Here is a 24,613-nt window from a genome sequence, read left to right as displayed (position 1 = left end):
ATTTTTTGTATCACTAGAAACTGTATTAAGTATGTGTGGGAACATGTTATCATACATAGATATTTAATATTATTTTTTCGCTAAAAAATATATTGCAAACTTAGAATAAATGTCTAATGTATTATAATTTACTTTATCTGTTCATTTTTTCATAACTTTTTTAATATATATATATATATATATATAGGGTCAGGTTCAAGGGACATATGAGAAAACATATGCAAAAACAATGTAACATTTATAAAATTTTAAAATATGGGTTAGAAATTTCGGATTGAGCTGATTTTTTGTGTGGATGATCTCTATGAAAAGAAGATCATCTAAAAAAAAAATCAGTCCAATCTAAAACTTTGAACCCCATTAAAAGTGATTTAGAATGTATACCATTGATTTTTTGCCACTTTTTATTAATAATTTGTAAATCACTTTTGATGGATTTAGAAATTTTTGATTGAGCTGATTTTTTGTGAGGATGATCTTCTTATCATAGTGACCATCCTTACAAAAAATCAGCTCAATCCAAAACCTCTAACCCATATTTTGAAAAAACCATTGTTTTTTCATATGTTTTTACACATGGCCTTCGAACCGGCCCCATATATATATGGGGCCGATTCAAGGGCCATATGAGAAAACATATGAAAAAACTTTCGTTTTTCAAAATAAGAGTTAGAGGTTTTGGATTGAGCTGATTTTTTGCAAGGATGGTCACTATGATGAAAAGATCATCCTCACAAAAAATCAGCTCAATCAGAAACTTCTAAATCCATCAAAAATGATTTACAAATTAGTGATAAAAATTGGTAAAAAATCGACGGTCCACATTCTAAATCATTTTTAATGGGGTTAGAAGTTTCAGATTGGGCTGATTTTTTTTTTTTTTTGGATGATCTTCCCATCATAGAGATCATCCTCACAAAAAATCAGCTCTATCCAAAATTTCTAACCCATATTTTAAAATTTTATTAAAAACGAAAGTTTTTACATATGTTTTCTCATATGGCCCTTGAACCTGACCCTATATATATATAGAGGGTCAGGTTCAAGGGCCATGTGAGAAAATATGTGAGAAAACTTTCGACGGTAAATAAAATTTTAAAATATGGGTTAGAAATTTTGGATTGAGCTGATTTTTTGTGAGGATGATCTCTATGATGGGAAGATCATCAAAAAAAAAAAAAAATCAGCCCAATCTGAAACTTCTAACCCCATTAAAAGTGATTTAGAATGTGAACCGTCGATTTTTTATCAATTTTTATCACTAATTTGTAAATCACTTTTGATGGATTTAGAAGTTTCTGATTGAGCTGATTTTTTGTGAGGATGATCTTCTCATCATAGTGACCATCCTTGCAAAAAATCAGCTCAATCCAAAACCTCTAACCCTTATTTTGAAAAACGAAAGTTTTCTCACATGTTTTCTCACATAGCCCTTGAACCAGACCCATATATATATATAGGGAGGCGTTCGGATGCCTCCGTTTTATCAGTTGTTTTAACAAAAGAAACCCGAGCGTTAGATATTTTTGAATCGGACGGACGAGATTGCATGGTGCGTTTAAGTTATAATATATGGTTTTTTACAGCGCCATCCCTATTGTTTCTGATTATTAGTGCCACCTCCCCGAGTGAATTACAACGACAGTCTCTCTCGTCTGTTCTCTCTGTTCTCTCTCGTCTGCTCTCTCTAAACCCTCGAACGCCTCTCTCTCTCTCGCTCGCTCGCTCGCTCCGCTGAAACCCTCTATCTCTCTCTCTCTCTCTCTCTCTCTCTCTCCCTCTCTCTCTCTCGTTCCGCTGAAACCCTCGAACCTCACTCACTCTCTCTCTCTCTCTCTCTCTCTCTCTCGTTGAAACCCTCGAGCACGAACGACTGCTGTCGCTCTCGCTGCAACTCCATCGACGAAGCACGCTATAGGTATCATCTGTTTCAACCGTTCGTTTGATGAATTGATTCAAGCCACGTTTGAGGCTAATTTTTTCCCCTATTTATTTCTCTCGCATCGTCTTCAGATACCCACTGTTTTAGCACTCTCTCTCTCTCTCTCTCTCTCTCTCTTTCTCTTTCTGTGTGTTTGAAAGAGGAAATAACATCATATCATGGGTAGAGGGAAAGTAGAGCTTAGGAGAATCGAGAACACAACAAACAGACAGGTGAAGGAGAACTCTCTGTTCTTCTCTTATTTAATGTGCCAGGGAGGTGGCACTAAATATTATAAAATAAAGGGATGGAGTTGTAAAAATCTTATAAATCTATAACTTAAACGCAAAAAACAGCGCGCTGTTTTTTAATTGTGCCAGGGAGGTGGCACTAAATACTTAAAATATAGGGATGGCGCTGTAAAAAACTCATAAATTATAACTTAAACGCAAATGCAATCTCGTCCGTCCGATTCAAAAATATCTAACGCTCGGGTTTCTTTTGTTAAAACAAATGATAAAACGGAGGCATCCGAACGCCTCCCATATATATATATATATATGGGAAATGTTCAGCAACAAACATTTTGGCAAAACATTTTTCAAAACATGGGTTAGAGGTTTTGGAATGGGCTGATTTTTGGTGAGGATGATCTCTACAGTGAGGATATCATCATCACCAAAAATCAGCCCATTCCAAAACTTCTAACCCCATCAAAAATGGTTTATAAAAAATGGACGGTCCACAAGTTTTCAACTTGTAAACTGGGGTTAGAAGTTTTGGAATGGGCTGATTTTTGGTGAGGATGATCTCCTCACCGTAGAGATCATCCTTACCAAGAATCAGCCCATTCCAAAACCTCTAACCCATGTTTTGAAAAATGTTTGTTGTTGAACATTTCCCTATATATAGGGTCCCATTCAGCAACAAACATTTTGGCAAAACATTTTTCAAAACATGGGTTAGAGGTTTTGGAATGAACTGATTTTTGATGAGGATGATCTCTACAGTGAGGAGATCATCATCACCAAAAATCAGTCCATTCCAAAACTTCTAACCCCATCAAAAATGAGTTATAAAAAATGGACGGTCCACGATTTTTCAACTTGTAAACTGCGGCTAAAAGTTTTGGAATTGGCTGATTTTTTATGAGGATGATCTCTTCACCGTAGAGATCATCCTCACCAAAAATCAGCCCATTTCAAAACCTCTAACTCATGTTTTGAAAAATGCTTTGCCAAAATGTTTGTTGCTGAACTGGACCCATATATATATATATATATATATATATATATATATATGTGGGAGGGCCATATGAGAAAACATATGAAAAAACTTTCGTTTTTCAAAATAAGAGTTAGAGGTTTTGGATTGAGCTGATTTTTTGCAAGGATGGTCACTATAATGATAAGATCATCATCACAAAAAATCAGCTCAATCAGAAACTTCTAAATCCATCAAAAGTGATTTACAAATTAGTGATAAAAATTGGTAAAAAATCGACAGTTCACATTCTAAATCATTTTTAATGGGGTTAGAAGTTTTAGATTGGGCTGATTTTTTTTTTTTTTTGGATGATCTTCTCATCATAGAGATCATCCTCACAAAAAATCGGCTCAATCCAAAATTTCTAACTTATATTTTAAAATTTTATTAAAAACGAAAGTTTTTACATATGTTTTCTCATATGGCCCTTGAACTTGACCCTATATATATATATATATATATATATATATATATATATATATATATATATATATATATATATATATATATATGGATTAGGATCTGTATACATATAAAGCTACAACATGTTTTGTCTTATAGGGGTAAAAATGTTTGGAATGGGCTGATTTTTTGTGAGGATGATCTTTATGGTGAGGAGATCATCCTTGCCAAAAATCAGCCTATTATGAAACTTCTAACCCCATGTTTACAAGTTGAAAAATTTTAGACGGTCCAATTTTTGTAAATCACTTTTGATGGGGTTAGAAGTTGTGGAATGAGATGATTTTTTGCAAGGATGATCCTCTCACCATAGAGATCATCCTAACGAAATATATATACGGGTCGGATTCCGTAGACACATAAAGCTACTCATAAAGTTACAACGTTTTTGTCTTATATGATTAAAAAGATTTGGAATAGGCTGATTTTTCGAGAGGATGATCTCTATGGTGAGAGGATCATCCTTGCAAAAAATCATCCCATTCCACAACTTCTAACCCCATCAAAAGTGCTTTTACAAAAATTAGACGATCTAAAATTTTTCAACTTGTAAACATGGGACTAGAAGCTTCATAATAGACTGATTTTTGGCAAGGATGATCTCCTCACCATAAAGATCATCCCCACAAAAAATCTGCCCATTCCAAACATTTTTGCCCATATAAGACAAAACATGTTGTAGCTTTATGAGTAGCCTTATGTGTATACGGATCCTAATCCTATATATATATTTCATTCGTTTCTCGATTCTTTATCCGAAGTTTTCCATTGCTGTTTTAAACCTATACTCCAACTTGGTGACTGTGCCTATAACGCAATTTGGCAATGAATGAAAATACTTATAATTTTTTGGAAAATTTCCCTTAAGTTATTGCATCTGTATTTTTTTTTTTTTATATTATTAAATGTTCATTAATATTACATTGCAATATTTATTTTTGAGAACATATATGATAAATATTTATTATTGTGGACTGGACAGAATGGGATTCTTCGTGAAGAGTGATTTTCCAACATTTTGGAAGCGGATTCCCACATTCTGAGAGCAGGAGTTGGATAAGGAACAATTCTCAAAGTGCACACAAACAAGGTTTAGGAGTGACATCCCTAACAAAAGGATCTGGTGACTAAGGAAGAACCCATGTTTCTCTGCGATCATTTTGACAATCCCTGACCTTATCACAGTTCAATAACATTATTTAATTTTTTTTATTTTTATTTTTTAAATTTGATCTAAAATACTATTATTTTTTATTCAAAAACCTTTATGAATTAAAATATATTTATTGTTCTCTTATGAGGGTCTCTTTGCTATTTAACAAAATCTATTTGACTCCAAAAAGTAAAATAAAGTGGTTAATGTCCAGTATTGTTGATACCATGACTTTGGCAAATAATCTGCCTTCACCTACTAATCACTGCTTACTAATCTCGCCTGGTTAGAAAAAGAAATGAACTATAATTAAATGCTAGAATATATGATATTTACTATATTATAAGTTTATATATATAATAAAATAAAATAAAATAAACACGAGCGAAAGTAATGGAAATAGCAGAGATCATTTTCATTATGACATAAAACAGATGCCTAAAAAGATAAATATATTAATTCTTTTTATTTTACAAAGTTTCCATAACACCTTTATGTACATTATCCATTCATTAAACTTTTGACCTTAGGAAAGATGATAATAATAATTATTTTGAAAATAAAAATAGAAAAAGAAAGATTAATAAATGGTAGTCTGAATTCTCACATTTTTCATAAACACGTGGCATGATCTCATTGGTATTAATATGTTTACAAGTACATCATACATACGCTCCTTGTCTCCATCGGGTTCATGGAAAAGTTTAGAACGTATTCTTAATTTCTTAAGTCATTGATAGATGTTAACAAGTCTGCTTTCTTCTGCCTTTATCTTTTATGTGGAGAAGCCTCACACGTCTGTCCAAGCTTTAGTGTTCTCTTTGTTTCACCTTTTTATCTTATTTTGCCTTCTTTCAACTATTGCTTCTATCATTTGGGTGTAGTAGTCTCTGTCACAGTTTTAGAATTCGTCCAGCCGACTCAATTGGATATCGAGGTGTAGATCACCAAAACTTGATTGAACTCGGCAAGTCAGATCTAAAATGTACCAAGTTTGACCGAGTTATATATTCCACCCTATAATATATTTTTTGTGGAGAACAAAAGATAAGTATTTTATTTATTTTAAAATATTAATTTATAATTAATTTAAATTATTTTTAAATTTAATATATCTTTATTTGATTTGATCGAACCCAACACAAAGAGTTTTCTTCTTAATTTGGACTTCTAGTAAAGTTTTAAACCTAAGGTTTGATATTTTTACCTTCAGGGGTGGAGCCAAGATTTTATTGTAGTGGGGACAAATTATAATTAATGGTATAGTTGAAAAGTTTGAATAAGAATAATTTTGGAAAGAAATTTAAAGATTTTTGTTGGACGTTGAAGAAAAAGTTATTTAGGTCTTTTTCAATTAGTCCATGAAAGAAGGCCCAATCAAGAGACAGTGTCCTCTTCGAAAACAGTAAGGGGGCTGGGGGAAAAATTGGAGGGAAGTGAGGGAGTGGGGGCAAATGAGACATGTATTTAATTGAAAATACAAGACTGTCTCAAAGTTCATGCCGCCCCGCCAAGACTGTCTCAAATTATAATTAATTGTACAGTTAAAAAACTTGAATAAGAATAATTTTGAAATTAAAAGATTTTTGGTTGGACGTTGAAGAAAAAGTTATTTAGGTCTTTTTCAATTAGTCCATGAAAGAAGGCCCAATCAAGAGACACTGTCCTCTTCGAAAACAATAAGGGGGCTGGGGGAAAAATGAGACATGTATTTAATTGAAAATACAAGACTGTCTCAAAGTTCGTGCCCCCCCCCAACTCTTCACTAGCTCCGCCCTTGTTTACCTGGTTCATGGGTTTGCTCGGTTCAAATTCAGGTTTGTAGTTCACAAATCTAGAGGGAACCCAGTTGATAGGGTAGACAAAGATAATATATTTGTTTGGTAGTTTAATAAGAAGGTAACTCCTCTAACAACAAAAGGTGAAAATGGAGTCACTTTGTATTCCATGAACCCAAAGGGAATTGAGCTGTAGCACCAAGAGTATGCTCCGTTCGGTCGTGAGTTTGAAACTGAGTGCAGTCTTTGGATAAAATGGCACAATGGGGTTGCAGGTTCAACATGGGCCCCGAGTTTAATTGTAGTGCGCGCAAGCTGGCCCGGACACTCGGTTACAAAAACAAAAAAAAAAACAAAAAAAAGAATCCTAAATTGATTCACTTTGCACGTTTCATAATTGATTATGGAAGAATGAATCTGGTCTTTCTATATTCACTAATATCATGAAATATAAATGATGATGGGTTATTGTCAAGGCATGATTTGCGTGCATGGGCTAACGATAAATAAATCTGTTTTTAAAAACAATAATTTACCAACCCATGTAATGGAATCATATTTGATATGCCCACTTTATTTAAATAAATTTGAGTTGTTCCCTATCGATATTTTTGACTTTCATTCCAAAGGGAATCTGCTTTACACTTTGGGCATGCACGATTGCGCATGGAAAATAGGTAAGGAACTGGTTTTCCCTAGAAAATGAGTTTTTTGGGCGCATGATTGTGCGTTCACTGTATGGAAAAAAAAGAAGAGTAAATTTGACGCCAAGGTTTGTCGAATTTGCTTGGATATAGCCAAATTCAACAGACCTTGGAGTTGAATTTATCCCTTTTTTCACATAGTGATGGTTGAAGCTTCTCTTGCTCGAGAAATAAGAGAGCTTCTATTTTACACGCCAACTTTTACTAAGAGCACTCCAATATGTGTGCTAATTCTTGAGTGATTTACAGATGAATGAGTTATTCTTAGCAAAAGGTGGGGTGGTGATAGAATCTCTCTCAAATAATCATTCTTAACAATGTAGAAGCATTCATGGGTAAGTGAAAGGAGCTCCATACCCTAAGATTGTTTGAGCTTAGTACTCATGTGATCATGCTATCGCACCCATTCCACTCTCTGGTCGCTAAGCCCCCCACACCCACGCGTCCTTAAACACTTGTTTTAGTAAAGTCATCTAAGGTAAAAAATTTTACTTATTTTCTTATAATTGATTGAGAAAATGTAACAATAAAGAAAATCGTGTAATTAATAAAATAGTTTGAATAACGAGTGACAATCTTATAACCAAAATCCATATTGATGAAGAGTTTTGCAATAGGGTGAGGAATCAAGAGTTTTTTGACAAGAGGTTGAACTCGAGTATTTTGAACTAGCATAACTTGTTCATGTCTCATTTGAGACCAAGATCATATTTTGGGCATAACCTGTTGGTCTCTAATAAAAGACTATGGTCAAGGATTATGTCATTAGTTCGAAAGTGCAAGAACAGCTTACTTAAATATTCGCCAAAATTTTGAGGCGTATTTCTAAATTATCCGAAGATGGATTTCCATTAAATTTGAATCGTCCAATTTCCTTGGACCTATAATGGCTGACAGTGGGCCAGATTTCAGCCCATCTACTGGGTTTGAGATAATGAACTAGTTGTCTGGTTCCATTTAGTTATTGGGCTGCACAAAACCCGGATCATATTTAGGGATGGGCTTCAGCTTAGTGGATGGGACCATCATACAACCGAGCCCATCGATAGGCCGGAATACCTGTGAAAAAAGCCCAGCTGGCGTGCAGGCATTTTTATTTTGCTCAGCTCAACCATCTAATGGGCCTTGTCCATTCTGGACCGACCCTTGGACAGCCCTAAACCAATAATTCACCTTATTAATATAAAAATATATAAAAAATTATTTTATTTTTTAATTTCTTTCTAAGGACTGGTATAGTTTGAAGGTCCAATCATGTTGGACACCTAATGTTGATCGAACAGCTGATATGAGAAGAAAAATGACTAATAAAGGTAGTACTTGACAAGATATAATATTAAGCTTGGCCCATATTAACATCTCATGTACTTTGGTTAATCATCGAAAAACAAAAGAGAAAGTAGTCAATTGCATAATGACAAACCTAATCTACCCAAACGGGCTCAGGCCCATAAAATTGCACTTTGGGCCACATATTATCCGCTGACCGGTCCCATATGGATAACGGGCTTCTAGGATAGACTCAAACTCAGTGTATTTGTGTGACATTTTAGAAGGGTTAGGCACCTTCAAAGCATTATATGTTAATCATCAATTTACTCTCTCAAATTAAAACAAAAATACTTGAATTGAAGACTTCAATGGGAGGCTAGTGAACATAATTATTATTTTATTTTTTTTGTCATTATGTTGTGGAATTTTTGTAAATTAGGTACTTTGTTGAGATATTGTGATATTTACACAATACCATTCCATAGGTTAAAAAAAACTTAGATTTTTTTTAGAAAAAAAAATTAAATTTACTTCAATAAATTATAAAAAATAGGTTTTAGAGATTTCTAATGTCTGATATTCATGCATGGTAGTACTCCCCTTCTATTTCCTTTAAATGTATCAAAATTTATTAAATTTTCTTTATACATTAAATATGATCCTACTGGGATCACATCCAATATTATTGAACCAAATTTGGATCCTACCATTAAGATCTGATTAGAAAATAAAAAATAAAAATTGGTCTCATAAGAGTCCAATCCAATTGATTATCATCCAATAGAATTTGGATTCAACCCTCTCCTTAGCGCATTGGTCCCAAATTGAGCTCGATCCAATCCAAACCTGATCCATTGACAACCCGATTTACTCTTTCTTTCAACCATAGTAACAAAAATCAGCATTTTTTGAAAAAGTCACATTTAAAACGCGACTTGCATCCCCTGGAGATTAAAATGCTTATAACAAGAAAAAAAAAACAAAAAAAAAAACATGACTTTTTCATTTGTAATAAAAGTTGTCGTTTATTTTATTATTATTATTATTATTATTATTATTATTATTATTATTATTTTGTGATTTTTTCATTGGGACAAAAATTTAAACATTTTTTTTTTTTTGTATGGGATTTGATACATAATAGAATTTGGTAATTCATAAATGTAAAAAATATGGGTTTAATAATAATCATTTGATTTTATAAATTTTGATAAGATATACATTTTTTCATAACTTTTAATTTATCCTTTTATTTTTTATTTTCATGTTCTTTTCTCTTTTTTTTTTTTTTTTTTCTCAATTTTTTTTTTTTTTTTTTGTTTTTAATTTATTTTTTTATATTTCCCCTAGCCGATTTGAACCTATACCCCGACTTTGTGACCATGCTTTCAACAATCAATGTGCATGCCTTGCCAAAGTGTACTAATAATAATGTAGCTAGGTTTTGATTTTGTCCTACATAGAAGGTGGTCCACTTGATTTTCCACAAACAAAGAAAATAATGATGATGTAGTCTGCATGGGGAGGGAAGGCGTGAATGAAGCACTCATGCCACATCCCCTCGTTCACACCTTATCATTCCAACCATGCTAAGGAAATTTCCTTCTCATGATGAGGGTAAATTGATAAAAGGATTTTATTTATTATTATAAAACAATAAAATATATAAACACATAAAGAGAAAAAAAAAAAGATTATTCGACTCTCCAAGTGAGTGGAAATGGATCTCTTTAAGCTTTTAGCTTTCTCTTACATCAATGCGAACCAGAGAATCTGCCGTATTGTCTTCAAAAGAAGAAGATGGGCACTAAAAAGAAAGAAAGAAATAAATAAATTATAATTAGAAGGAGCAACAAAGAGAACATTCAAAGTTTTGAAAGTTAAAGCCATGTGGCTTCTAACTATACATATGTTCTATTATATTGCCTTTCTTTGGAAAATAATCCATCCTTTTCTTCCTCGATCGACCTCTTATGTCTCTCTCCAGTTTTATATGTTGTTTTGGATTTTTTTTTTTTAAATGAAAAAAGGAAAATCGAATATGACGTCATTTTGACGACTTACAATGGTCACACTCACTACTTGAAAAAAGGGGGTGAATCGAAGCGACTCTTCTAAACATCACGTGAAAAAAGGGGTAAATTTGACGGGTGTTGGTGTCGAATTTACCCCCTTTTTTATGTAGTGACTTAAATCCTATTACATTATGGGCTATAAATAAAATGGATAAAAAGAAAACTATAGAGGATGAATTATGAATTATCATTTCATGAGCTGAAAATGATTTATTTACGATTCCAGTTCATTGTTCATTTTAATTACTAAAATGTATGATCACACTTTCATTAAAAAAAAATTTCAGAATGACAACAAATTCGGCGGTTTTAAAGTGACTATTTCACATGTTTAAAGTGACAATAGTCACTTTAAAAACCTCCGAATTCATAATCATTCACGTTTTGTTAATTAAAATGAATAGTGGGCCAGAATTGTAAATTCGTCAAAAAGTTGATCACTTTTTCTTAATATATCCCATATATTAATAGGTGAGAAGAATAGAGTTTTCTATTTCTTGATCAAAAAATTCATAATTGTCACAATATTTTTTCTATTTTAAGTTATAAAGCTAATTTACATTAGAGTTGTGATCCAGAACGATGTACAAAAATGTGCCACGTAGACACCTTATCTTTATTATAGGAATGGGACACCGCTATGAATCTAACTCTTTGAATAAGGAACAAAATTCAACGTGCCTTTCATACTATGATAGACTTCCAATAAAATTAACAAATTAAGAGGATTACAATCTATTAAAAAATTACATTAAATAGAGAAATAACAGATGTTTAGATAATTATCCTATTGTAGTCCACTAATCTAATCCTTAGCTAAAATAATGATTTGTGTATCACAAATCACAAATCATAAATTAAATAGAGAAATAACAGATGTTTAGATAATTATCCTATTGTAATCCACTAATCTAATCCTTAGCTAAAATAATGATTTGTGGATCACAATACATCTCATATGATTTGGTATCCAGTCATAAAGACTCAAAGTGTGTTTCACGTTGGAGATTCTTTCTCGTTTGGGGATGAGATGAATAAGCAAATTATTGTTGGGCTTTTACAGTAGACTTTTTGTTAGTGTTCCCACTATCTTGAGATTTGAGTTAACCAACGAAAAGGAAAGAGGATTTGGAGTTTGATTAAGGGACAAAATAAACTGGGTGCGAGAGGGAAAGAAACACACCTTCTCTTGGAATGTTCGTGACTCTTATATGTCTGCTAGCAATAATTTAATTTCCATTGAAACACCTTATCATGGACCCCTCTTTATTAATATAGAGTGTTGACAGTATAGCGGACTTTTGATGAATGGATTTGACACATATTGATATGAAAGCACATAACTTATTAAAAAAAAAAAAGAGAAAATTTCTCTCTTACCCATTCTTTTCCCACTTATCTACTTTTTTAGATTTCAAATCTTTAAAAAGCCCGTCGGGCCCATATTGATTATCATATTGAAAAATTCAACAACATAGACATCTAGATTTTATGAAAATATTTATATTCAAAAAATTAAAAAAAATTATTTTTCGAGCTTAATCTATGGTGTATAAAACAGATGACCACCGAGCACTCACATTTAAAAATAAAATTCAACGGTGAAAAATAATTATTTTTTATTTTTATTTTTATTATTAAACTTCATATAATTTTATCCTCTACAACCCCATTTCATCCGATCATAATTTTGAATGTTGCAAGGTGATTAGATTGAAAGTTTATTTTTTTCACCATGAGCAGGAGAGAGAAACTCTCTTTTTTATTTTTTTAATAAGTTATATGCTTCCATGTCAATGTGCGTCAAGTCCATCCACCAAAATTTCATTATATTATCAACACTCTAATCGATATTATAGATAAACCCGCCATTAGGGGGTTCAATGGGTTAGTTTCAGTTTGTTCTTGATCAAGTTTATTTCTGTAGTAGAGAACCATCATATTTTCTTGATTATGGTTCTTGTCGGTTCCAATCTCAATTTTCGAAGAAAAATCATGAATCGTACCAACCAATTTGCACACCCAACCATTCTGATACACTGAATTTTATCATTAGGTAAATTAACTGGTGAAAATACAATATAATTTTTAAGAAATCCGATTATTCATCTTAATCTTTGTAAGACAGGTCAATCTAGAATTGTGTTCCTGTTCCACGGTTAAATTTGTGCAACATTATAGTTGTACTTGTAACTTGATGTTTGGATTTTTTATATGCACAAAGACACCGAGATAACGGATCAAATTAGCAAACCAAGAAAAAATATCTCTGCCTACCCTACGAATCAGGTTCATTCTAGAGGTGTTAATTGGCTATTGGAATTCGATTGCCTCAAAATAGAGCATAGATCCTAACTCCCAAACAAAAATAAGATGAAGAGGTTGGTCCCAAACTCACACAAACATGTTTATTGGGACAATCTCTACTGACAATGTGGGGCCAAATGGATATAAAATGTCAATGAATACTATTTTCTAACTCTATGTTGTAAGTTAGCCAACTCTGAAGGGTGGGTGAGATGGCCAAGATCACGCCTTAGGAGGTGGAGGCCTTCAGTTCGAATCCCACCATGGGGGCCACCCGGCCCAAGGGATTTATCTCAGAAATTATTTGGTGCGTGTAGCAGGAGGGGGCTGCATGTATTTTGCATTTTAAAGGGTAATAATTGGCTGTATGTTATTCATTTAACAACTTAAGTGTTGTTAACAATAGAATCCAATTGTGAAAGAATGACACAATTAAACAAATAATCAAGATCATGTAAGGTGTACCGTTCCCAGAGAATATGAACGGTGTCTATGTAAAATGTATTCGTTGGAGATTAAAAAACATTTGACTCTTATCCAAGCCATTTATTACATTTTATATATGTGTATTTAATTTTCAAACCAAAATGTGCAACATAGACACCATATGTTGCTACGGGACACGACACTGTTCTAGATTGCTACCCTTAACCAAATGGCAAACTACCACACATCCTGTTTTGGAAGTGCTTTTATATAGATCCAAAAGTGCTTTTTGGATCTTCGTAAATATTTGGAGAACTGTCCTATTGGTTCCAATTTTAGTTCGGTTCGGTTAAATGGGTTATGGGTACCCATTGAAACTGCTACCACTTACCCTCCAATGTTTTATTGGAGTGACAAATTATTCTAAAAGAATGGTTTGAAGTTTGAACTTAGAAATTAGGATAGAATTGATTTTTGATGCTTGAATTGGTCAAAGATTCATGATGAGTGGGTTTTAATGTGCCACATGTCAAGTAGGAGATGTGTAGTTGGGTATCGTTGCCTGGCTCTTGGACCACTAAGTATGTGTTTCGATAGAGCTTCTCACAATTTTTGCTTTTGCAGGGAGTCAAAATTAGCGAAAATCACGTTTGGATAAAAATGTTCCGTGCAAATTCTACTCCGCGCAAGAGCGAAAATCAATCCTTGATGAGAAGCTTGAAAATAGTGTTCCACGAGATCTCTTTTGTGTGGAGCAATTTTTAATGTGAAAATTTCCAAAAATACCCCTCATTCGTGTTTGCCCTAACATCTTATGCAGACGAAGACAAAGAACCGAAAATCAGAAAGAATGTCTTTCTCCATTAGAGCATTGAAGCAAATCATCAAAATTTGGGGGCTTTGGCCTTATATCCTCATCTTTCTCTTCCTTCTCATCATCTTCATTGTCTGGTTCTCTCGAAATCTCATTTACTTCTCTTCGAACGAACCCTATTATTCTCATATGCACTTCTTCGGCATCGAAGGTCTTGATTCTGATTTCAAAACCCTTGGCGTGCCTTGGTGTAAGTTTTTTTCTCTTTGATCTTTGAATTTTTGAGTTTTAATTATGTAATTCTAGGGTTTTTATTAGGTCTAAATATTTCATGTTTCAATCATTTTGAGTTTTATTAGGTTTTGTAGTTTTTCATTTTTTTAGATATTTCATAGGCACACTGAATTTTACTAACAATGCATCAATCCTTTTGAAATTTTAATGAGTAAAAGTTGTTGTTTTTGTAGAAGCTCTATAATTTTTAAGTGATTTGGTCACTGTATAGGTTTACATATATTTATCATTCAAAATATCTTTATATACAAATAATTATAAAGTTTTTTATTTTTATTTATATATATATATATATATATATATACAAATCACTGTATAGGTTTACATATATTTATCATTCAAAATATCTTTATATACAAATAATTATAAAGTTTTTATTTTTATTTATATATATATATATATATATATATATATATATATATAAAATAAGGTGGATTAAAAGACAATTAGTCACAAGATCATATTTTTGAAATTAAAAAAAAATATTTTAATAAAAAATACAGAAAAAAAAAAAAAAAAAACACAATTGACTCTTTGGCTTAGTTCTACTGACTCGACCATGATTTTCAAAATATCGTCGACTCATATTGGTTGTCAATTGTGCGAGATGATTCACATTGAATATCCTACTCCTTTAGCAAGTCATCTCAATTTTGGACGAGATTGAAACTATGCTCTTAGAGAACTTATAGGTTTGAGTTGACTCATCTCAAAGGAGTGAGTTTGAGTATTGTATCATTGATTTTAAATTTTTTGTATTTTGTTTTAACCTGCCCACGCCAATACTGAGTTGATTCACCCAAGTCTTCTGGTTTAAGATGAGATAAACCATTCAATTCAATTTGTAATTATTATTATTATTATTATATTTTTTTTTACCGGTATAAGGTTAGTAGTTAGTAAAAATAGTATAGTTTGAAAACATATTATGACACTAAAAGACAAAAAATAGTAAGAAGTAAAATATAAGGGTATTCTTATCTTTTTTTTTATTTTATAGAAATCATGAGAAATCAATATGATTCCCAAATACACTTCCAACATAAAAGTACTTCTCCCAGTACTTCATAAAGTTGATTCCCAAACACTCTTTCAGCACAGAAGTATTTCTCCATCTCCTTCACAGAGTACTCCAGCTACTACTCTTTGGCAGAGTACCTCTACTTTTGGTATCCAAACAGGCCCTAAGTCTTCTTCGCTAACTTACCAAATCCCTTCACATGTTTTTTACCACTCACGTGCATGAGATAGGGATCCCCTCCCTTAGGATTGTGTTATTGCCGCACCATTATATTATTACTTCACCCTTCAACCCTTCCAAACTTAATTATAAGTAATGACGAATCACTTGTTGTAAAATCTCTCTATCCCACATATGAAATCATCATCAAATGTTGGGAAATTTTGAAGGACCCCTTTAAGGTTATGCGAAAATTAGAGATAATATTGCATTTAATCCGTAGTGTCCAAGGCATCCTTCTAAAAAGGGGGAGGTCTTGAGTTCAAGTCCTCTCATTGGCCACCCATAAAGATTTATTCATGCTTACTTGATATGTGTGATTTGTGAGGTATTGCATCTAGCTAGGGGATTTGAATGTGATATGGTCCTCTAAGTGGTTAGTTGCCTCGTCTATGCTCGTTAGGCCTATGAGTCTAGAACCCTCGTCAAAAAAATAAAAATAAATAGTGTTTTTAATCAAATAAAATATCCATTGACCTTTTTTCTTTCATGAGAGACTAATACAAAATGACAGAAATACCTTTGCCATCATCTTTCCTATATAAAAAAAAAAAAAAAAAAACCTCCAATTTTACTGAAAAAATTATCATTTTTAATTTTAAGATAGTTCTATTTAAACTATATATTTATCTCCGACCTAAAGATTTTATGACGTTTGATTATCAAATCTCAAGAACATGGTACTAGGATTGGGGACTAATTGAAGGCAATAGATATTTGGAAAGAAAAATCATGTGTTTTTGCCAAGAGTTCGTTTAATCGTGAAGAGGTACAATAGGTTCAAAACATTATCCTAAATGTTGAAGAAAAAGGTTCTTGTGAATATATATATATATATGAGGGCGGTTCAGTAGCCCTAAAGTTTACCAAGTTTTATGCCAAACATTTTTCAAATATGGGTTAGAAGCTTTGGAATGAGCTGATTTTTTGTGAGGATGATCTCAATGATGAGGAGATCATCCTCACCAAATATCAGTCTATTCCAAAACTTCTAACCCCATCAAAAGTGATTTACAAAAATTAGACGGTCCACGATTCTTCAACTTGTAAACTAGGGTTAGAAGTTTCAAAATGAGCTAATTTTTTGTGAAGATGGTCTCTTCACCGTAGAGATCATCCTTACAAAAAATCAGCCTATTCCAAAACTTCTAACCCCGTCAAAAGTGATCTATAAAAAATATTTGGCACAAAATTTGGCAAACTTTAGGGCTGCCGAACCGCTCCTTTTATAAATATATATATTAAATTCAAAGGGATGTGTCATTAGTTTAATAGCACTAATTTTTTAGATAAACTTAGAGGGTAGCTTAAAATTAATTTTTTAGGTTATGGTTAAATGCTTGTTAGTAGGGTTCAAAATATCCAAATTTATCACTTGGTGCATATTGATATTGATATCGACCTAGATTGATATGAAAATTAACCTCAAAATATTGACTTTTGAGAGCTGTAATATAGACATCTCAACTTTTACTTATTACACCTCAATTTCTTAAATTATTGTAACACCCAATTAAAACACTCTTCAAACATTACAAAGGTTTGGCTTAAATTATTATCTCAATATTATAACACTCAGTTCAAATAATTTCAATAATTATTTATAATTATTATTAGGCTCATATCAAATTTTAAATAAAAAAAATAGAATCTAACAAAACATAACAATAGAGTTTCTATTGAAACCCTAACTTTTACTTATTTTCAACCATTAAATTATGAAATTTTTTATTGACATGCCTTTCTCTAAGGCAAGTCAAATTGAAAAAAATTTTAAATTATTTTGGCACTCCATCTTCTTCCTTTTTTTTTTTTCGATTAATAGACAAGCCGACTCCTCCTTGGCCTTCTCTTTCTCCTTCTCCTCTGATCTCTCTTCCTTTATATGCTTTTCTTCTTCTTTATCTTCTCTTCCTCATTTGAATCGTCAAAATTGTAGGAGATGAGAGGTGTCCCTAAAAATGAGAGGATTCTTAAAATTCTTTGGCATGTCAATAAAATTTCCTTTCATTTATTTTCTTTAATTTTAATTGGAGTATAATAAGTACAAGTTGGAGTGCCAATAACAGTTCAATATATTAAAATTGTGACCCATGTAATGGGAATGTATTAGCAGAAATGCAGAATATATTAGAAATGAATTAGTCGAAATTATCGAATATTGACAAAACATTCCTTGATATGACATTTTAAATCTTGTTTGTTACTTTGGTTTTAATTTGTTTTCTCCCTAAAAAAAACCTCTATTTATCTGTTTTCTTTCCCAAAAGAGAGAGAGAGAGAGAGAGAGGGATGAGGCATAAAGAGTGCTACGCGGAGTGAAGTGTTCAGTTTCATTGAGCAGACAAACGCTTCCTTTTTCTCCTCTCTCTACGAATGGCTTTCGTCGTTTACTTTCTACAACGCTTCTTCTGAATTCTTCAGAGTAGAAGAAAAGAAAGAATGGAGTTCGATCTCGAAAATCCATTAACAGGCTTTCAAGAACACCAGTCCGATACAATTCCAGCTCTCTTCGCCTCTGAATCGGATCACATGCCCTGCGAAAACTACTTCTCTAGTTTCAAAACCAGAGTTTTTGATATCTCCGACCGTCGAGAAGCAATTTCTTTGATTCTACAGGTAAAATCAAAGACTCTGATATATCTTCTTCGTAGATAAATTCGAATCGAAGTTTTTTCGTGTTTTGATGTGTTCTTGGTTCGTTAGGTGCAGTTCTCCTGCGACTTCGATCCATTTCTAGCATATCTCTCTGTAAATTACCTCGATCGGTTCATCTCCAAACAAGGAATGCCGGTAAAACTGCTTAAATCACTGATTTTTATGAGTTTTAGAGAGAGAGAGGAACTGAGATTTTACCTTCTTTTTTCCATCGATTAGATTATCTAATCAATCCTTATGTTGCAGAAACGAAATCCATGGATTCTGAAGCTTGTTTCCATGTCCTGCGTTTCTCTTGCGGCGAAGATGAAACGAACAGAGTTCTCCCTTTCTGATTTTCAGGTTAGATTCTTTTTTAGATTTTTTTTTGGTTTAAATTTCGAGATGTTTAAGAACTCTGTTCGATTCATCTAAACAGAGAGAAGAAGGATTCATCTTCGACACACAAACGATACAGAGAATGGAGCTTCTGATTCTCGGAGCTCTCAACTGGAGAATGCGATCCATAACGCCTTTTTCCTTCGTATATTTCTTCATTTCCTTATTCAAACTCAAAGATCCGCCATTACAACAAGCTCTCAAAGATCGTGCTACAGAGATCATCTTCAAATCTCAAAATGGTAAAAAAAAAAAAAAAAATCGATTTTACTTCGCGCTTTCCTTCAAAAACTTGTTCGATAATCTCAAAAGGTCTCTCATTGTTTTTATTTCCTCATTTTGAATACAGAAATCAAACTTATAGAGTTCAAGCCATCGGTCATCGCAGCTTCAGCTCTCCTCTCTGCTTCTCATGAGCTCTTCCCCTTACAATTTCCATGTTTCAGAAATGCAATCTCCTCTTGTGTTTATGTAAATAAAGTAAGAACCAAGAAAACCACAAAAAAGACCAAAAAAATTCTATCTTTTCATCCCCCACCCCCCAAATTTTGATATATTTTTTTTCTGCTATTTGTGGTGCAGGAGAAACTTTTGGATTGCTGTAATGTGATGCAGGAGATATTGATGAACAGCTTCGAATCAGTGTTTGATAAATTGTCTAGCTCAGATACAGCAGTCAATGTGCTCGATCACCATTGCTGGAGCTCGGAAAGTGAGAAAACTATCATCACCACCAGCAACGGCAGCTCTATAGCTACTGGAAGATCAGAGCGAGATATCAAAAGGCGTAAGATCAGCGATTTCTGCTGTAACGAGAATAGGTTTCAGCTTTCTCAGATCCAACAATGCTGAGAAAAGTAACAAATCACAGCTCAATTTCAACAGAGTCAAGAGAACGACATCAGCAGCAAAAACAATGCACAGAGAGTGTCAAAAGAAATCGATGTATCAGAAACCAAATCACTGGCTCTCGATCTCGCTTGTACGGTCCATTATCTCTCCAACTGCATCTTAAAAACCTAAAAAAAATAAAAAAAATAGGACTTTGAATCCTGTTTTTTTTTTTTTTTTTCCTGGCTGAGTTTGGGTATCTGTTTTCGTAATAATAAAATAAATATTTCTACCTTTTCTTTTCCATTTTAATGTTTAGTATTTTAGGGGTATTGTACGTAGCTGAATTGTGATCAACACCTAAGTTATGGTCAACGTATTTTTGACTTAGTTGGTAATGCGTTTTTTTTAATATATAATCTTTAAAATCCAACAGCTGAGTACGGATTTATAAGACAAAAATAACCTCTAAAAGTTGCATTTTTTAACCTTTTCGAAACTTATGTGCAGTAAAAACGGTGAGAACTGCGAGCCTTGTAACGGCACTGACTGGCAAGTAACGTCTAAAAAGTACATGTTTTGCTAATGAGTAGCGTTGAAGGCACCCCCAATTATTACATTGGCGCCCCCCACACATGACAGATTATTTGTGAGGAAAATCTTTACGACGAGACCATCATCTTCACTGAAAATCAACCCTTGAAACTTCAATTTGTTTTGATGGGGTTAGAAATTCTAGAATTAAAACTTTTAACCTCACAAAAAGTTGGCTATGATGTGGGATGTCCTTAGTTAAAATTGAGGTGTCATTAACACTGCCATTTGGAAATTATTGAATCAGCCATTTCTTATGGCATTTACAAAAATGGCCTTATGCCCAATTTTATAATTAAGTATTGTTTACCAAAACGGTTATGTATATAGTTTGGTCAAATTTGTTATTTACTTATTTATCTTTTCTGAAAATTATGTTATCCAACCCTGATAAGAAATACTTATGTGTATATTCATTGTCATCTACATCTTCTCCAAGTTCTTAATTACAATCATTTCTTGTTTCGTCTGTCTTGGCATTTGTCCTCATCATCCTAAGGCCTTATATTTTTTTATTGACTATATGGCCTTCAACGCCTGAGTATATAATTTTGTCATCTCTTCCATCATCGAATGATACTCTCTGTTCTTACTTATTATGTGGCCTATCCATGTGGGTAACATTTTTAAACCATCAAACTAAACAGTGAACTATCCTTACTTTATAAAGATCACATTGTGGCAAAATCTCAATCCAATGAAGACATATTTAAACCATTAATTTAAGGTAGTGATTTCTTATATAATTAAAATGTTACAATGTCATGATTTTTTACGACGATAAATAATCTTCACGTTGTGAATGACTAAATATCAAACATCATTAGATCATCTAAAATGTTATCCACATATACACTCCATTATAATAATCCACATTCTCTTCAAATTTATCCGCTCTGTCTTTTGACATTTTGGATATGTTTTATATCCTAGTAAAATTTTCAAATTTGCCATGTTGGGTTTGATTTAAACAAGTAATTTTTCCCTTTTTTTAAAAATCTAATCTAAGTCATTAATCCTAGACGACCAAGATCTTCATTTTGGTCAATATGGCAACCAATGTGGTCCAAATGTAGGCCTTGAGACATAGACACAGAAAAATTTTACCAAGGATCTTATTAACTGAATGAGTCATGTTGGAGTGACATTGAAATTATCATCGTTTCATGCATTGGCGTGCATAGAACCATCTATGCTTCCCACTCATATCTCGATGAAAAACACCCATTGTTCTGTACATACATCTACATCAACATCTTGTGAAACGATGTCAATTTCAATGTTATTTCAGTATTTCCTAACTGAACTAGTGTCGCAATGAGTAGAATTAAAAAAATTCACTTTTAATTTTTATATTTTATAAAGGAAAAATATATAATAATAAAGGAGTTAAAAAAAATTGTTATTTCAGTATTTCCTAATCAAACTAGTGTCTCAATGAGTAGAATTAATAAAATTCACTTTTGATTTTTTTATTTTATAAAGGAAAAAAAATATAATAATAAAGGACCTAAAAAAGAAAAAGGAAAAAAAAGAGGGAAGTGCACTAAAATACGGTGAAGATAAGAAGAATAAAAGGGTGTTGTAGAGAGAGTAACATCTTTATCTACAGGATGTCCCAATGAAGTTTTTGGTCCCAAAGTGATAAATAAAAAAAGAGGCGTCCTACACTGCCATCCTTGGACATTGTGTTCAACACAGATTTCTTTCCTTCCTTGAGATACAAACATAAGAATCTACGGTTCTCTGTACACCACACAGTTTACAATGAAGGCAGTTCAGCATTTTCCAAAAAAAAAAAAAAATTCTATCCTTAAATAAAGAAATAAAGGAACTCAAATAGCTTCCAACAGCTGCCAAAATAATTAATATATGATTTCTTTTAAGAGAATCCTTGGGGGACTTTGTTTTTCACTCTGTTGATGTGATAGTCATAGATGTGTTTCCTCGAGATATGAATAAAATCATCATTGACAGATATTATATCAATGTAATTCATTAAGTAATCTGTGTTTCTCTTCCCACTGTTTTATCATTTGGATACAAAAGGGTCCAATGTAGGACTAGAAGAACCATTTTTTGCTATTAATACATTTTTTTTTCTTCCAAGTTTGTTATAAATATTATTGAAGTACAGTATGCCAAGAAATATGATGTTACAAGTGGTCCACATGCCAACATTTGATCCTACCTCTATACACCATTGGATGGTCCCCTCATGGGAAATCTTTGCCCCTCGATCCCAGCTCCCCCCAACCCCCACACCAAAATCTTGAAGTAGGCCAGATGATGGGTACCTCACACCACCCCCACACCAAGATCTTGAAGTAGGCCAGATCATGGCATTATTAATTTGCTGGTCTAGAGGAGAAAATAATGGTTTTGGACCATCAGATACCATAAAGTATACGTCCTAAATTAAGGGTGATGGCCCTGGTACATTAGATGGATTGATGGTCCAAACACTTTCATATGAATATTATATTTAGCATCAAAGTCTTATCCCAAATTTTTAGTGTCAATATGGCTCTTCAATTTGTTTAAAGACATATCTTATGTCAATTTAGTGCTTTTTTTTTTTTGTGTGTGCTTATCGTGGATATCCCCACCCTTTGGTTAAGACTAATCCTATGGTCACACACATCACCCCCTCGGAAAGTCCTACTTGCAACTAGTTGAGTCAAGGGTCAATCAGACCTGGAGGGTGGTCCTAAGGTATTCATAGCTTCGTGGGGTTTCAAACACTTAATCTACTCTTCTTGAGAAGTTAATCCAGGCTCAGCTTGCCACTAGGCCAACTCCTTGGGGTCATGTCTATTTTCACTAACTTAATTTATTAATTAAAATTACTATTATCAGGGTAAAATTGCTTCCATCACCTAGAGATACGTGATGCAAGATAAGAGATTATTTGGGCCTTCTTCTCTAATCGATCACAATCTAAACTCTGATAGGGTGCTCGTATGTTACGCTCTTGCACACAAGCAAAATTTTCCTTTATTTGATGGTTTCAATAGAGTATTCACTTGAGTTAGGTAGAATTGGGGATTACTTCTTTCATGTTCTTTTTATATGCATTTTAGTTTGGTGTTGTGGAACGTAGTTTTGACACCTTTCCTATCATGCTCTAAGACCTTGCAACGATAGTTAACACCTTGTTGGATCACATATTATCATCTTCTGATACATGTTAGGGCCACACGTTTAAAGGTTGCTTTTGGTGGATGATCATGACATCCATTATTTGTTGGGTCCCTTTTGACGACCAAGATAGATCATGCAATGTGCCCATTGCAAATAACACCACATTTCATGCCTTGACAAAGGAACAAGCCCAACGACCTAGAGGGAATGGACACAACCATCCTCCTATTGGAGAGGATACGAAGTTGAATATGATCTCGCTGCCATGCCCCTTCCTACGCTGTCCAAACTCCAAACCGATTTTTTAAGATTTGCAAATGTGCACATTTACGTTGAGAAGTCATGTGGCAAAAAACTATATACGCAATGTTGTTGTGCTTTGTCATATATGCAAAAAATTATAAAAGATTCTATTGTGAAATATAATTATGTCAGAAAATAAAATCCGTTACAAAAAATTTTAAAACTTGTAAAGATCTTAGTTGCTCTCACTTTGGACAAAATCCGAACTCCGCCCTTGGACGGTTGTACAATCCTAAATTAGGTTCCCAACTGGAAAAAAAAAAATGCACAAAAAAGTAATAGAAAAAGATTTTCACATTTTCATGTAATACAATTTTGAAAAGAATGTATTAATTTCAAAAGATTTAAAAATTAATATTCGGTAGGGCACAACTTTTGGTCTCTTATGTGTTATTTTAAAATGCCTACTAAGATTTGGGTTTCGTTAACATGTGCCCTAAAGGCACATGTTAAAATGCAATAAATACACCTAAGAAATTTAATTTTGTATAGAAAATGTCCTTAAATTTTTTTTTTTTTTTCTCAAAATACCCGTAAACAAACTTTAACCAAACCTCTAAAGATTTTGATGTTTACAACATACGAATAACATAATTTGAATTTTACAAGTGAAGAGAGATGATTTTGTACTATAAAATACTAGTATTTATTTGAGAAGGGGGGCATAGGGGCTTGTGATGAAGCATCAACATCTGTACAGCTGTCAGTAGACCAGTACCGCTCCATTAAGAGAATGGTCGTTAGGGGAGCCAGTACTACACCATTACTAAGAAAGAGAGTGATGATGTCCAAATAGAGTTGAAACATTCTTTCGGTCTTCGTGACCGGGAACCTTGTCTACCCGTTATCCATGATACTGACACAATCCACTATCCAAACCTTCACCCGGCTTAATGTTTTGAATTGTGCTAACCTGACTTTTAAAAAAAATTACTCACCGACGTGGCAGTACATACATAGTCATACATTTTTTTCCTCGAGATGCACAAAGAA

General features: G+C 33.1%; 1 protein-coding gene across 2 annotated transcripts; it reads left to right on the top strand.

Annotated features, from left to right (window-relative positions):
* The first annotated feature begins 17,971 nt into the window (after positions 1-17,971).
* LOC147392102 (putative cyclin-D6-1) lies at positions 17,972-19,744 on the top strand. 2 transcript variants are annotated; one of them, XM_086417311.1, is made up of 6 exons: positions 17,972-18,331; positions 18,425-18,505; positions 18,617-18,712; positions 18,789-18,990; positions 19,098-19,228; positions 19,331-19,744. In XM_086417311.1, exons 1-6 carry the CDS (start codon positions 18,155-18,157, stop codon positions 19,598-19,600), a joined length of 957 nt encoding a protein of 318 aa, XP_086273437.1. In that variant the 5' UTR covers positions 17,972-18,154; the 3' UTR covers positions 19,601-19,744. The 2 variants fall into 2 exon arrangements, with proteins under 2 accessions (XP_086273437.1, XP_086273436.1); XM_086417310.1 differs by having other exon boundaries at positions 18,419-18,505.
* The last annotated feature ends 4,869 nt before the right edge of the window (positions 19,745-24,613 follow it).

The sequence above is a fragment of the Akebia trifoliata genome, chromosome 11, assembly GCF_017979445.1.
Source record: "Akebia trifoliata isolate Shusen 1 chromosome 11, ASM1797944v1, whole genome shotgun sequence".
NCBI lineage: Eukaryota > Viridiplantae > Streptophyta > Magnoliopsida > Ranunculales > Lardizabalaceae > Akebia > Akebia trifoliata.
This window is presented reverse-complemented; position numbering and strand designations above follow the sequence as displayed.